Here is a 12,120-nt window from a genome sequence, read left to right as displayed (position 1 = left end):
CTTTGGCCGCTGGGGGCTCCTCCATATTCACCCCCGTGTCCTTGAGACATGCCCTGTTCTGGGGTTTGGGTGTTTTTGGAGTACTTTCTTACTTCCTGGGACTACAAGACACTCCAGCCTCATCTTGTATTTCTGCTGTCCCACCCTGGAGTCAGCCATTTCCCCAAGGAGCCTGGCTTCCTTTTATTGGCGAGAGAGAGTGGTGTTAGAGACCAAGATGGGCGCTGAGGTGTCACTGCTGCTCTCAGCCGATTGGCTAGGGAACGTGTGAGTGTGATAACCCTGCACACGTGAACGTACGTTTATTTCTCTATCTGCGTATATATTTAAAAATATATAACACGAGTCTATTGATATATCCGGCTTCAATCTCTTCTCTTTTCCTTATTAGTAACTTCTTTCTCCTGTTTCTAGTTTTCCTAACGTATTTATTTGTTGAACCCTAGTATTTGTGTAAAGTAGGTTCAGAGCCATGTGTCTGTGAGCAGTAAGCTCACCAGCTGCAGTCCAGTGTTTTGTCTTTAGTCTTACACCACCCAGGCAACACAAGGTTTGCCAAAGTTTCTTAAGCCCGCCCTCTGGCAGGGTTCTGTCATGCAGCGATAATGAAGTTAAGCTCGTTTGTCCCAGTCTGCAGGCTCTCGTGGGGTCATCCTAGACCCTGGTTGAATGTTTTTAAATTTGCTTACAGTAAAATTCACTTTTTACAGGGTGCGGTTCTGTGGGTTTTGATTCACACATAGAGGTGTGTTTCCACCACCACAGAGCAACACAGAATAGTCCACTACCCCAGAGGTTCCTAGGTGCTGCCCCTTTGTTGTCAGCCCTTCTCCTTACACCCAAACCTGGCTCCCCAGCATGTGCTTTGTGTGATAGTTTTGCCTTTTCCAGCATGTCCTATGAACGGAAACATGCGTGTAACTTTCTGGACCAAGCAGGATGCACTTCATTTTATCCACGTTGGACGTGTGTCAGAACTTGATCCCTTTCTCTTGCCGAGTGGTGTCCATTGTATGGAAGAGTCCCAGCTTGGCTGATCCGTCCACCCCTTGGAGGGCAGCTGGTGGTCTCCAGGTTTGGACGATCACAAGTGAGGCTGACCCCCTCTTCACTCTTGCTGTGCAGGAAGGCTTCACCAATGACCAGTACCAGGAGCTGGCCGAGCCCTCCTCACTCACCTATGTCGCCCGCTCGGAGAACAGCATCTTTTTTGAGGTTGACGGACCCTACCTTGCCATGATCCTTCCAGCCTCCAAGGAAGAAGGCAAGAAACTGAAGAAGAGGTAGGAATCCCACAGACTTTATGCTTAGGAAAGGAAATGGATAGATTAGGTTTAACAACTCCTCTAGGAGATGGACCAGGAGCCAAGATGGGAACAGACCTCAGTTCTGGTGTTTTGGCCTTTTTGATTCAATTTGGAAAGCTGTTATCGACACTGATGCTACCAACTCTGTTCTCCACCTGTTATATTCTGGTTCTACAGATGGCAGGCCCTTAAGTCATTTTTAGTTTGGAGAAGCATAAACCTCAGGATGGAGAGATGTTTGCTGCTTGATGGATGCTAGAAGGGAGGGTAAGAAAGAGAAGGAGGAAGGCAGAGGGCGAGGAGAAGCACCCAGCATCCCAGGCTCTCCTTCTCTGCTATGCTTGCCTGTGTTTCTAGGTATGCCGTATTCAACGAGGATGGTTCCCTGGCTGAGCTCAAGGGTTTCGAGGTCAAGCGCCGTGGGGAGCTGCAGCTGATTAAAATCTTCCAGTCCTCGGTATTCGAGGCCTTCCTTAAGGGCAGCACCCTAGAGGAGGTGTATGGCTCTGTTGCCAAGGTGGCTGATTACTGGCTGGACGTGCTGTATAGCAAGGTAAGGCCACCCTTCTCACCTGGCTCTGAGGGTCCCGCAGTCAGAGAGGGTCCTGGTGAGCAAGGTGACAGGTGAACTCAAGGCTAATAATTCTGATGGAATCCCACGACTTCCTTAGTTCCAGGGCCTCTCAGAATCCCCCCTTAACTTCTATATCCAGTGACAGAATTCTGTGAAGGAAACAAATAGCATGATAATGAACGAATTGTAAGCTGTTTGTCCTCAGATAGGCCCCTTGGACTCCTCATCGCTGAAGAAAGCTGCTGGCTCCTCAGTTGGTCCAGCTGCTGTCCAGCTGGCCTGTGCCTCTTCTCCCTCCTGGTTCCTCCTTTCCCCATCTTTTCCTTTTAGGAGAAAAATCAATTCTCTGTCTTTTCTCTTTTTCTGCAGTCTTCGTGCTAATAGCTCAGTAAACGTTTCTTGATATTTTTCTGCACAGTTTAATAAAACAGAAGGTACGGTTTTGTGTGTGGTGTAAGTGTTGCTGTATGCTGGCATGAGACAGCCCTGTTACACTGCTGCCTTCAGCTCATCAGGCTAGAGAAACGCAGACTTTCACCTGGAGGAAAGTCTCGGGTAGCCTTACGGTGGTGCTCCCTTCCTTCTGCATGACATTTTGCCCATTGCCTCTTTCTCCAGGCAGCTAACATGCCTGATTCTGAGCTGTTCGAGCTGATCTCTGAGAACCGTTCCATGTCTCGGAAGCTGGAAGATTATGGGGAGCAAAAGTCTACGTCCATCAGCACGGCCAAGCGCCTGGCTGAGTTCCTGGGAGACCAGATGGTGAGGGATGCAGGGCTGAGCTGCCGCTACATCATCTCCCGGAAGCCTGAGGGGTCTCCGGTCACAGAGAGGTAAGGGTTTCCAGTATTCAGGAAGGAATTCCTTAAGGGTCTCATATGCTCACATTGAAAACCTGCATCTGTTGTGGAACCTCTGTCCTTCCATAGAGAGATGAGCTTCCTTAACCAGTACAGGGAGGGATTTCCCTGGTGGTACAGTGGTTAAGAATCTGCCTTCCAGTGCAGGGGACGCGGGTTCGATCCCTGGTCGAGGAACTAAGATCCCACGTGCCGTGGGGCAACTAAGCCCGTGCGCCACAGCTACTGAGCCTGTGCACCGTAGAGCCTGCACGCCGCAAGAAAAGATCCCCTGTGCTGCAACTAAGACCTGATGCAGCCAAAAATAAATAAATGTTTAAAACAAAAAACAGTGCAGGGATAGTCAGGATTTAGAAGAGGGAGGAACTGGGCCTCGGACCCCCTGCAGATCAGATGACAGGAAGGCTTTCTGGGGCCCTGGTGGGACCCCTGAGAGGGCGTGGTGAGCCCGTCCACCTGGAGCCCGGAGAATCTGGGTTCTTGGGAGACCAGACTGAGAGCACCCTCTCAGTCAGGCATAGGGGAGTGGGGATGTTCTGGAGGGTCTGCTACGATGGGCCCCATCACAAGGTCCATTTCAGGTTTAGGACAGAACTCCAGATCACTCACAGCCCCGAGGAGACTGATGCGGCACTTTTCGAGTTGGGATGATTGAATCACAGCTACATGTTACATCAGTGATAGAGCCAGAAAAGCAGGCTGCAGGCTGACATGTACAGTGTGCTTCCACCTGTTTAAGTTTACACACATAGAAAGTACTCTTATTTTTTTATGGGTACACAAAATAGTTCTATAAAGCATGCATGGGATTGATACACACCAAGAAAAATATTGTGTTTACTTCTGTATGAGGAGGGTCAGGAGAGCTACAGTGGGGACTTCATCGTCATCTTTATTTTTTCATCCATGAAATAAAAATGGCAGGGCCAGTTTGATAGGACTAGGTGGTGGGTGCACAGGTGTCTGTTGTGTTCTTTCTAAGTTTCTTCATGATATTTCACCGTAACAAATACTTCCTCCAATGAAAGAAAGAGGGGTAGTGACAGTTGCCCTATTGCTTTGCTAATGATGTGAAAACTGGCTTCATTTTCAAGTGAGCAGGTGGGCTGTCTAATATTTTACCCAATGAATAACAATTTTTTAAGTGTTTAATTACATACATGCACATGAATATATAATTTATGTAAGGACACTTGTAAATAGCTCTGTTAACAGTGGCCAAACACAGACCAGATGGCCAGTGGTAGGGGATTGTCCATTAAACCATGGTATTTTAATATGATGAAGTATTGTTTAGTTATTAAATATGATAAACATCAGATATAGGTATAGTTTATACAAATAACTACAATAAATAAAAGCATAGGTTACAAAGTAGGTCATAATAACTTATTTCCATGTAGAATATGTGTGTACTTGATAAGTGCTATGACCGGGTTTAGGGAGATTTTCACATTGGTGAGTTTTGTGTCTCTTCTCGCCCAGGGCCATTCCACTCGCCATTTTCCAGGCAGAGCCCACGGTGAGGAAGCACTTTCTCCGGAAATGGCTTAAGAGTTCTTCCCTTCAAGACTTTGATATTCGGACAGTGAGTGCTGGTTTTTTCCTACTCTCAGACGTTTAGGAGGAAAACTAGACAGGGCAGAGTATCCCTGACTCAGATCTCCTTTTCGTCTGGAGAGTTCACTCTTGATTTCCTCCTTTCTGTTATGTAATGAATGAGGAAATAGTTACATTTTAGGGCAAAACTGGAGAAGCTAAACGTTGGGGAGGCCCTTTTAACTGTTCTCTTGGATGGACTAAGGCTTGGGGTCTGGCACAGGGCTCTAGTGCTGGCTCGGTCCCCTACTAGCTCTGATCCTGAGAGAGTCGTTTACACTCTCCACTTCAGTTTCCTCCTCTGCGAAATGGGACCTTTAATCTTAGAATTTCTAAGAGGGTTAAAATAAGACACGCGAAGCATGCTGCTGCTGCTGCTTTTCTCTTATACACCCCGGTTGTTGCTGGCTTCCTGCATGCTCAGATTCTGGACTGGGACTACTACATCGAGCGACTGGGAAGTGCCATACAGAAGATCATCACAATCCCTGCGGCCCTGCAGCAGGTGAGGTTGAGACCTGGTGGGAACAGGGCACAGTGTGACCTAAAAGCCACAGAAACCTGGACCTGACCCAGACCAACAGCATCAGACAGATGATCGATATCACCTTTATGTAGGTGAAGAACCCAGTACCACGTGTCAAGCACCCTGACTGGCTGCACAAAAAACTGCTGGAGAAGAATGATGTCTACAAGCAGAAGAAGATCAGTGAGCTCTTTGTCCTTGAGGGCAAGAGACAGGTAATGGGGCCTGGCCCAGGGCAACAGAGGCTGTGACAGTTGGTGCTGGGCAGTGTCCCATGGGCACACAGGGCACCAAAGTCTCCACACTGCTCTCCATAATTTTGGATGCTTCCTTCCATTCAAGCATTTACAATGTTTTTTTTTTCTTTCTAAAAATGTACACATTGATACTTTATCCTTTAATTCCTTCCAGTGTTCTTCTTTTGCGATAAGAAACGTTGTGAATCATCAGTTTAGGGTGAAGAACTATGTGTAAATGGAGGGTGTACTAATTAGACTCAATAACTTGAAATGCATCACTATACCTTGAGACCTCAGTTGTCTAAACTGTAAAAAAAAAAAATCTGTTAGAAACTCCAAAAAATACTGAAGACAGTGTAATGAAAAGCATAGCTAAGATCAGAAGAGCAAGAAGAAAATTCTGAGGGGCTGAAAATGAAAAGTGAGCTTTAAACCAGAGCAGTATACAAACTCACCTGCTAAAAAGCACATTCTCAGATTGAATTTTTACAGTCTAACTTTATATCTTATTTATAAGAGCTATACTTAAAAGGGCTCAAAATGATTAAAAGGATGAAAAAACATATATATCAGGTAAATATTAACCAAAACCAAGCTGATGTAGCTATATTAATGCCAGACAAAAAAAATATTTAGGCCAAAAAGTATTAGTGGGGATAAGGATGGTATTAAATAATACTGAAAGTCACAATTCACTAGAAATATATAACAATTCTAATAGTTTAGTTTCAAATTAAATAATGTAGAAGTTACCTAAGTAGAAGAAATTGACATCTAACCAGTTTGGGATTTTGACACATCTCTCTCAATTGATAGATCGAGCAGACCAAAAACTAGTAATAATGTGTACGGTTGGAATGACACAATTGCTAACTAGATTTAGAAGCTAACTAGATTTAGTTAACAAATAGAACCTTGCACCCAGTAATTAAAGAATACACATTCTTTTCAAGAACACCTGAAATAAGACTGTATGCTGCAAAGTGCATTGCAATAGATTCCAAATAATTTATATACAGACCATATTGTTTGGAAACTAAAAAGAAATACATTTATAAGTAACTCATGGATCAAAGAAGTCACAGTGGAAATTAGAAATACTTACTGAATGAAAATACTATCAAAATTTGTAGTATGCAGCTAAAGAGGACTACAAATAACACATAATCTATTTAAATGCATATAATAGAAAAGAAAAACAAGTAGAAAATTAAGTAAGCTTGTAGGTGAAAAATTCGAAAACAGTAAACCAAGAAAGTAGAAAGAAAGAAGTTATAAAGCTAAGAGCAGCAATGAATGAACAAACAGTAAAACCAAAACCTTGATCTTTGAAAAGACTTATGAAATAGACAAATCTTTGTCAAGAAAGGTATTTCAGGTTTTGTTTTAATGAAAACAGATTATCATTGCAAATATAATAAAGCCTGAAAATAAATAAATAAGTAGTTACCTTTCCTAAACAATTGGAAAACTTAGATGGAATGGATAGTATCCTAGAAGAATTATTCAAATTAACCTAAGAAAAAAATAGAAAAACTGAATAGAACTTTAACCATTAAAAAATGAATCATAGGGCTTCCCTGGTGGCGCAGTGGTTGAGAGTCCGCCTGCCGATGCAGGGGACATGGGTTCGTGCCCCGGTCCGGGAAGATCCCACATGCCGCGGCGCGGCTAGGCCCATGAGCCATGGCCACTGAGCCTGTGCGTCCAGAGCCTGTGCTCCGCAATGGGAGAGGCCACAACAGTGAGAGGCCCGCGTACCGCAAAAAAAAAAAAAAAAAGGTCCTCTTGGCAAGGTATTTCAGGTTTTGTTTTAATGAAAACAGATTATCATTGCAAATATAATAAAGCCTGAAAATAAATAAATAAGTAGTTACCTTTCCTAAACAATTGGAAAACTTAGATGGAATGGATAGTATCCTAGAAGAATTATTCAAATTAACCTAAGAAAAAAATAGAAAAACTGAATAGAACTTTAACCATTAAAAAATGAATCATAGGGCTTCCCTGGTGGCGCAGTGGTTGAGAGTCCGCCTGCCGATGCAGGGGACATGGGTTCGTGCCCCGGTCCGGGAAGATCCCACATGCCGCGGAGCGGCTAGGCCCATCAGCCATGGCCGCTGAGCCTGCGCGTCCCGAGCCTGCGCATCCCAAGCGTGTGCTCCGGAATGGGAGAGGCCACAATGAGAGGCCCGCGTACCACGAAAAAAAAAAAAAAAAAAAAGAATCAGAAAGAAACAAACACTGGACCCAAATGGTTTCTCGGAGGGATTTTACCGAACTCTTTAAACAAAGTATTCCAGAGAATTAAAAAAGAGGGTCCTTAGCTCATTTGGTAATCTTGATAACACTTGTTACCTTGGTAACAAACTGACAGGCCAGGAAAAGGAAGGAGTGTTATAGGCCATTGGCAGTTACAAACAACAGGTACAAAAATAGTAACAAACTAAATTTTGCACTGTATAAAAACAGTAACATTGTGTACAAGTAGGACTTACGCAAGGAATGGCAGGTGTTAACTTTAGAAATCTGCTAATTCAGTTAATTTTAGGAAAAATCTGTTCATCATCATCATCAAAAGAGAAGACTTACGGGATCATTTCCAATAGAGGCAAGAAAGAACATTTGGTAAACTTTAATATCTGTTCATGATAAAACTTGGAGCAGGCAAAATCATAAAAGATGAGAAGTTTCTTTGATAAAGTCTCTGTCGAAACTCAATAGCACACATCATATTTAATGGCACGTTAGAATCATTAAAGTTGAGGAACAGGAAATGAGTTGAGGAACAGGAAATGGATGCCTGTTACCATCACTTCTATTCAAAATTGTTTGGAAGTCCTGGCCAGCATAATTCAACAAGGAAGAGAAGTTAATAAATTTTAAGGATAGAAAGGCATAAAACTCATCATTTGCAGGTGATATAAATGTTAACATAGAAAATGTAAGGAGACCCAGGAATTGTTTTAACTAATAAAAGACATCTCAGCAAGATCATTAGATACAAAGCTGATATATAAAAATCTGTAGCTTTATCTTATACTAGAAGCAATTAGGATTTTGTTGTTTTTTATTTTTGGCTGCATTGGGTCTTTGTTGCTGTGCGCAGGCTTTCTTTAGTTGCAGTGAGCGGGGGCTACTCTTCATTGCGGTGTGTAGACTTCTCATTGCAGTGGCTTCTCGTTGCAGAACATGGGCTCTAGGCATGCGGTCTTCAGTAGTTGTGGCGTGTGGGCTCAGTAGTTGTGGCTCTCAGACTCTAGAGCGCAGGCTCAGTAGTTGTGGCACACGAGCTTAGTTGCTCCGTGGCATGTGGGATCTTCCCAGACCAGGGCTCAAACCCGTGTCCCCTGCATTTGCAGGAGGATCCTTAACCACTGTGCCACCAGGGAAGGCCGGCATGCAGGATCTTAATTCCCCAACTAGGTATTGAACCTGCGCCCCCTGCAGTGGAAGACGGATTCTTAACCACTGGACCACCAGGGAAGTCCTGCAAAAAGTTTTTTGATGTAACTTGAAAGTCTAATCCTAAAATTCATATGAAGAACAAGTATAAGAAAAACAAAAACAATTTTGAAGATTAACAAGAGGAAGCTTGTCTTAGTATGTAACAGGACACACAGAAAGTCTTATTAAGGCAAGACCATACAGCAGTAGCACTAATAGGGACCCTAGAAACAGATCCAAATACGTATGGGAACTTGGTCTATCACAGAGGTAGCGTTATACATTATTAAGGAGAACGGAGTGCTTATTCAGTAAATGATGCTGAGGGAAATGTTTTTTCATATTTCAAGAAGTAAGTAGCTATCTCACACTGAGTATGAAAACAAATTCCAAATACAGATCTAAATTGAAAAAGGAAACAATTGTTTAGAAAAAAACACAGGAGGCTATCTTTATGATGCTGAGGTAGAAAGAGCTTCTTAAGGCATGCATAAAAAACAGATCACAAAGGGAAAGACAGATAAATTCAATTAATTAAAATGTAAATTTTCTGTAGTCTGAAACAAGAATGGCAGAACGTTGGTATTTATTGAATCTGGGTTATAAGAGCATGGGTGTTCATTACTTTTGTAATTTTTATAATAAAACATAAAAACACACACACTTTTATAGCACAGAAGTCACCATAAAGAGACAAGTCATAATTCGAAGAAGATATTTGGAATGTACGAAAGTTAGGAATGGTCCATAAGCATGTGTATATTTTTCTGTTGCTATGTAGCAAGTAATCCCAGAAGCTAACAGCTTAAATAACACAGGTGTTTTTGTTTTCTGGGTTTTTTTTTTGGCTGCGCTGGGTCTTCATTTTTGCGTACAGGCTTTTTCTAGTTGCGTCGAGCGAGGGCTACTCTTCGTTGCAGTGTGCAGGCTTCTCATTGCAGTGGCTTCTCTTGTTGCGGCACGCAGGCCCCAGAGTACGTGGGTCTTAGTAGTGGTTGCAGCGCGCGGGCTCAGTAGCTGCGGCTCGCGGGCTCTAGAGCTCAGGCTCAGTAGTTGTGGCGCATGGGCTTAGTTGCCCTGCAGCATGTGTGATCTTCCTGGACCAGGAATCGAACCTGTGTCCTCTGCATTGGCAGGTGGATTCTTAACCACTGCGCCACCAGGGAAGTCCCACAGGTATGTTATTATCTTGCACTTTCTGTGGCCTGTGGTTCTGGAATCTGGGGACAGCTTATCAAGGTCCCCTGTCTCAGGGTCTCCCACAGACTACAGTCAGGTGTCATCGGGACTGTGGTCTCATCTGAAGGCTTCCCCAGCAACTGGTGAAGGAGGTGCTTCACTCTGGTAGCTGGTGGCAGGATTCACTAGTGGAGCTGTCCTCATTTCCTTGCTCCATGGACCTCTCCAGAGGGCAGCTCACAGCCTGGCAGCTGACTTCAGAGCAAGCACTGGATAAGAGCCAGGGAGAGTGCCAGCAGTTCAGAGGTCACTGTATTTTATAATCTAATATCAATGACATCCTGTCACTTTCGTTGTAATCTGTTCATTAGAGGCAGGTCACTGGGTCCAGCCCACACTCAGGAGGGAGTCATACAGGGGCATGAACAGCTGGAGGTGGGGTCATCAGGGCCATTTTAGAAGACTGACTGCCCCAGGGTCAACCCCACTGTCAGGTAAATGAAAAACGAAATATTTAGATACCACGTCACACCAAAAAATGAGTATGGTGACACCAACTATTAGCACACATGGGGAAATAGGAGCTTATCTGTATTTCTGGTGGGAGTGTGAACACAAGGTCTTCAGGCAGCATGTGGAAGGATGGTTGTTGACGAGCCCAGTTTCTAGTTCTGAAAGAGTAGAAATTAACCATTCTTCATTTTAGAATGTCATGGATAGGTAAGCTGATTTATTTGCATAATGGAATATCCTACAGTTAGAATGAATGGACAATGTCCACATGTATCAATAGGGATAAATTTCAAAAATATGTTATTGAGTAAAACAAGTTGCAGTAGGATGTGTACCATGTGTCTCTGTTCATATAAAACTGCAGCTTAAAGTAACGGTATATGGGTTTATAGGTACGGAGTAAAAGTTCAAAATGTGTGGGGAGTGGTAGGCACTGTGCTTGGGGCTGGGAGGGAGAAACGGGGTCTTTACCTATTTGCAGTATTTTATTTCTTATGAAGAGGAGAGAGTTCTGAAGCAAGCACAGAAAAATGTAAACATTCACTTCATAGTGGTGGTGCCTGAGTGACATTTTCTGTCTGACCTTTTCACTCTTAAAAGTTAAAAAATAGATTAGTCTGTAAATGAATATGTTTGCATACAAGTATTTTACCTTATTCAGAGGTGCACTTATGGTAGATTTCTAGAGAGAGCTGTTCTAAGGCTCCTTTGGATCTTTGCAGGTGGGCGTGGCACAAGCTTCAGAAGGTGCCCAGAGCCTTGGCACCCCCGACATGGAGGACTTCGGCCTTGTGAAGCCGCTCCGCTTGGCAGTGCCCGTTGCTACCAAGAGGAGGCGTAGCCGCTGGGAGAGCCAGGAGGAGTCGCAGGACCTGGAGCTGACGGTGCCCTGGCAGGAGATCTTGGGGCAGCCTCCGGGGCTTGGAACCACCCAGGCAAGAATCCTCAGGGGGAGGAAGCAGGGATGCTGGTCGGGCCTGACCTGTGACAAGCTGTCTCCCTGCAGGGTCTGGGCCTGAACTGGGGCCTGACCCCTGAGCGAATGGGCAAGACGTACCCAGTTCTTACAGGGCGCTTGGGGGCTGCGAGAGTTAGTTGCTGTGGAAGGGCATTTCTGTTTCACTCGTGCTCAGCTGTATTTCCCGTCTCCTCTTCTTGACCTATCCCAGGAAGAGTGGCTGGTCTGGCTCCAGTTCCACAAGAAGAAGTGGCAGCTACAAGCTCGACAGCGCCTTGCTCACAAGAAGAGGCGGCGTCTGGAGGGGGCAGAAGGTTCACCAAGGCCTGGGACCATCCGAGAGGGGCCCTCCACAGGGCTGGGGGGCTTCTTTCGAAGAACTGCTCGCAGCATTCTGGACCTTCCGTGGCAGATTGTGCAAGTGCGGACAGCTATCAGTGGGAGGGCGGGACACCCCTGAGGGCAGGAGCATGGCTTATGGGAAGGAAGGGATATCTGGATGGCTCACGATCCTGGGGACCTGGTCTGGAATGGAGCAGGAAGGGCAGGGCTTTACCTTTGTGCCTCTGTGATGGGGCCTGGTGCTGGAGGCCACCTGGGAGATGGCCTGTCCACAGGTATTGAGTGCCTTCTGTGACACGGTGAGACACCTGTGTTTCCTTTCAGATCAGCGAGACCAGCCAGGCTGGCTTATTCAGGCTGTGGGCTGTCATCAGCAGTGACCTATATTGCATCAAGCTGAACATTCCCCGGGTATTCTACGTGAACCAGCGGGTGGCCAAAGCGGAAGAGGGCCCTTCCTATCGGAAGGTACGGGGGGCAGCTGGTGTTGCTGATCACTGAGGTCAGCTGTCTGCTCAGCCTCTGAGGTTGTCTCCACTATGGAGGAGGCCGCGTAAAGACCTAGTGAGCTTTGTG

At 45.0% G+C, this 12,120-nt stretch overlaps 1 protein-coding gene across 4 annotated transcripts in view; it reads left to right on the top strand.

The window, feature by feature from the left end:
* POLE (DNA polymerase epsilon, catalytic subunit) overlaps positions 1-12,120 on the top strand; it is a 57,280-nt gene that overhangs the window by 26,953 nt on the left and 18,207 nt on the right. For all 4 annotated transcript variants that reach the window (XM_024120597.3, XM_024120598.3, XM_024120596.3 and 1 more), the window contains exons 24-32: positions 1,126-1,283; positions 1,665-1,860; positions 2,500-2,714; positions 4,227-4,329; positions 4,765-4,845; positions 4,959-5,081; positions 10,967-11,179; positions 11,414-11,623; positions 11,869-12,012. In XM_024120597.3, coding sequence (XP_023976365.1) covers positions 1,126-1,283; positions 1,665-1,860; positions 2,500-2,714; positions 4,227-4,329; positions 4,765-4,845; positions 4,959-5,081; positions 10,967-11,179; positions 11,414-11,623; positions 11,869-12,012 — 1,443 coding nt within the window. The remainder of the gene's footprint in view (positions 1-1,125; positions 1,284-1,664; positions 1,861-2,499; positions 2,715-4,226; positions 4,330-4,764; positions 4,846-4,958; positions 5,082-10,966; positions 11,180-11,413; positions 11,624-11,868; positions 12,013-12,120) is intronic.

The sequence above is a fragment of the Physeter macrocephalus genome, chromosome 19 (genome assembly GCF_002837175.3).
Source record: "Physeter macrocephalus isolate SW-GA chromosome 19, ASM283717v5, whole genome shotgun sequence".
Taxonomy (NCBI): domain Eukaryota; kingdom Metazoa; phylum Chordata; class Mammalia; order Artiodactyla; family Physeteridae; genus Physeter; species Physeter macrocephalus.
This window is presented reverse-complemented; position numbering and strand designations above follow the sequence as displayed.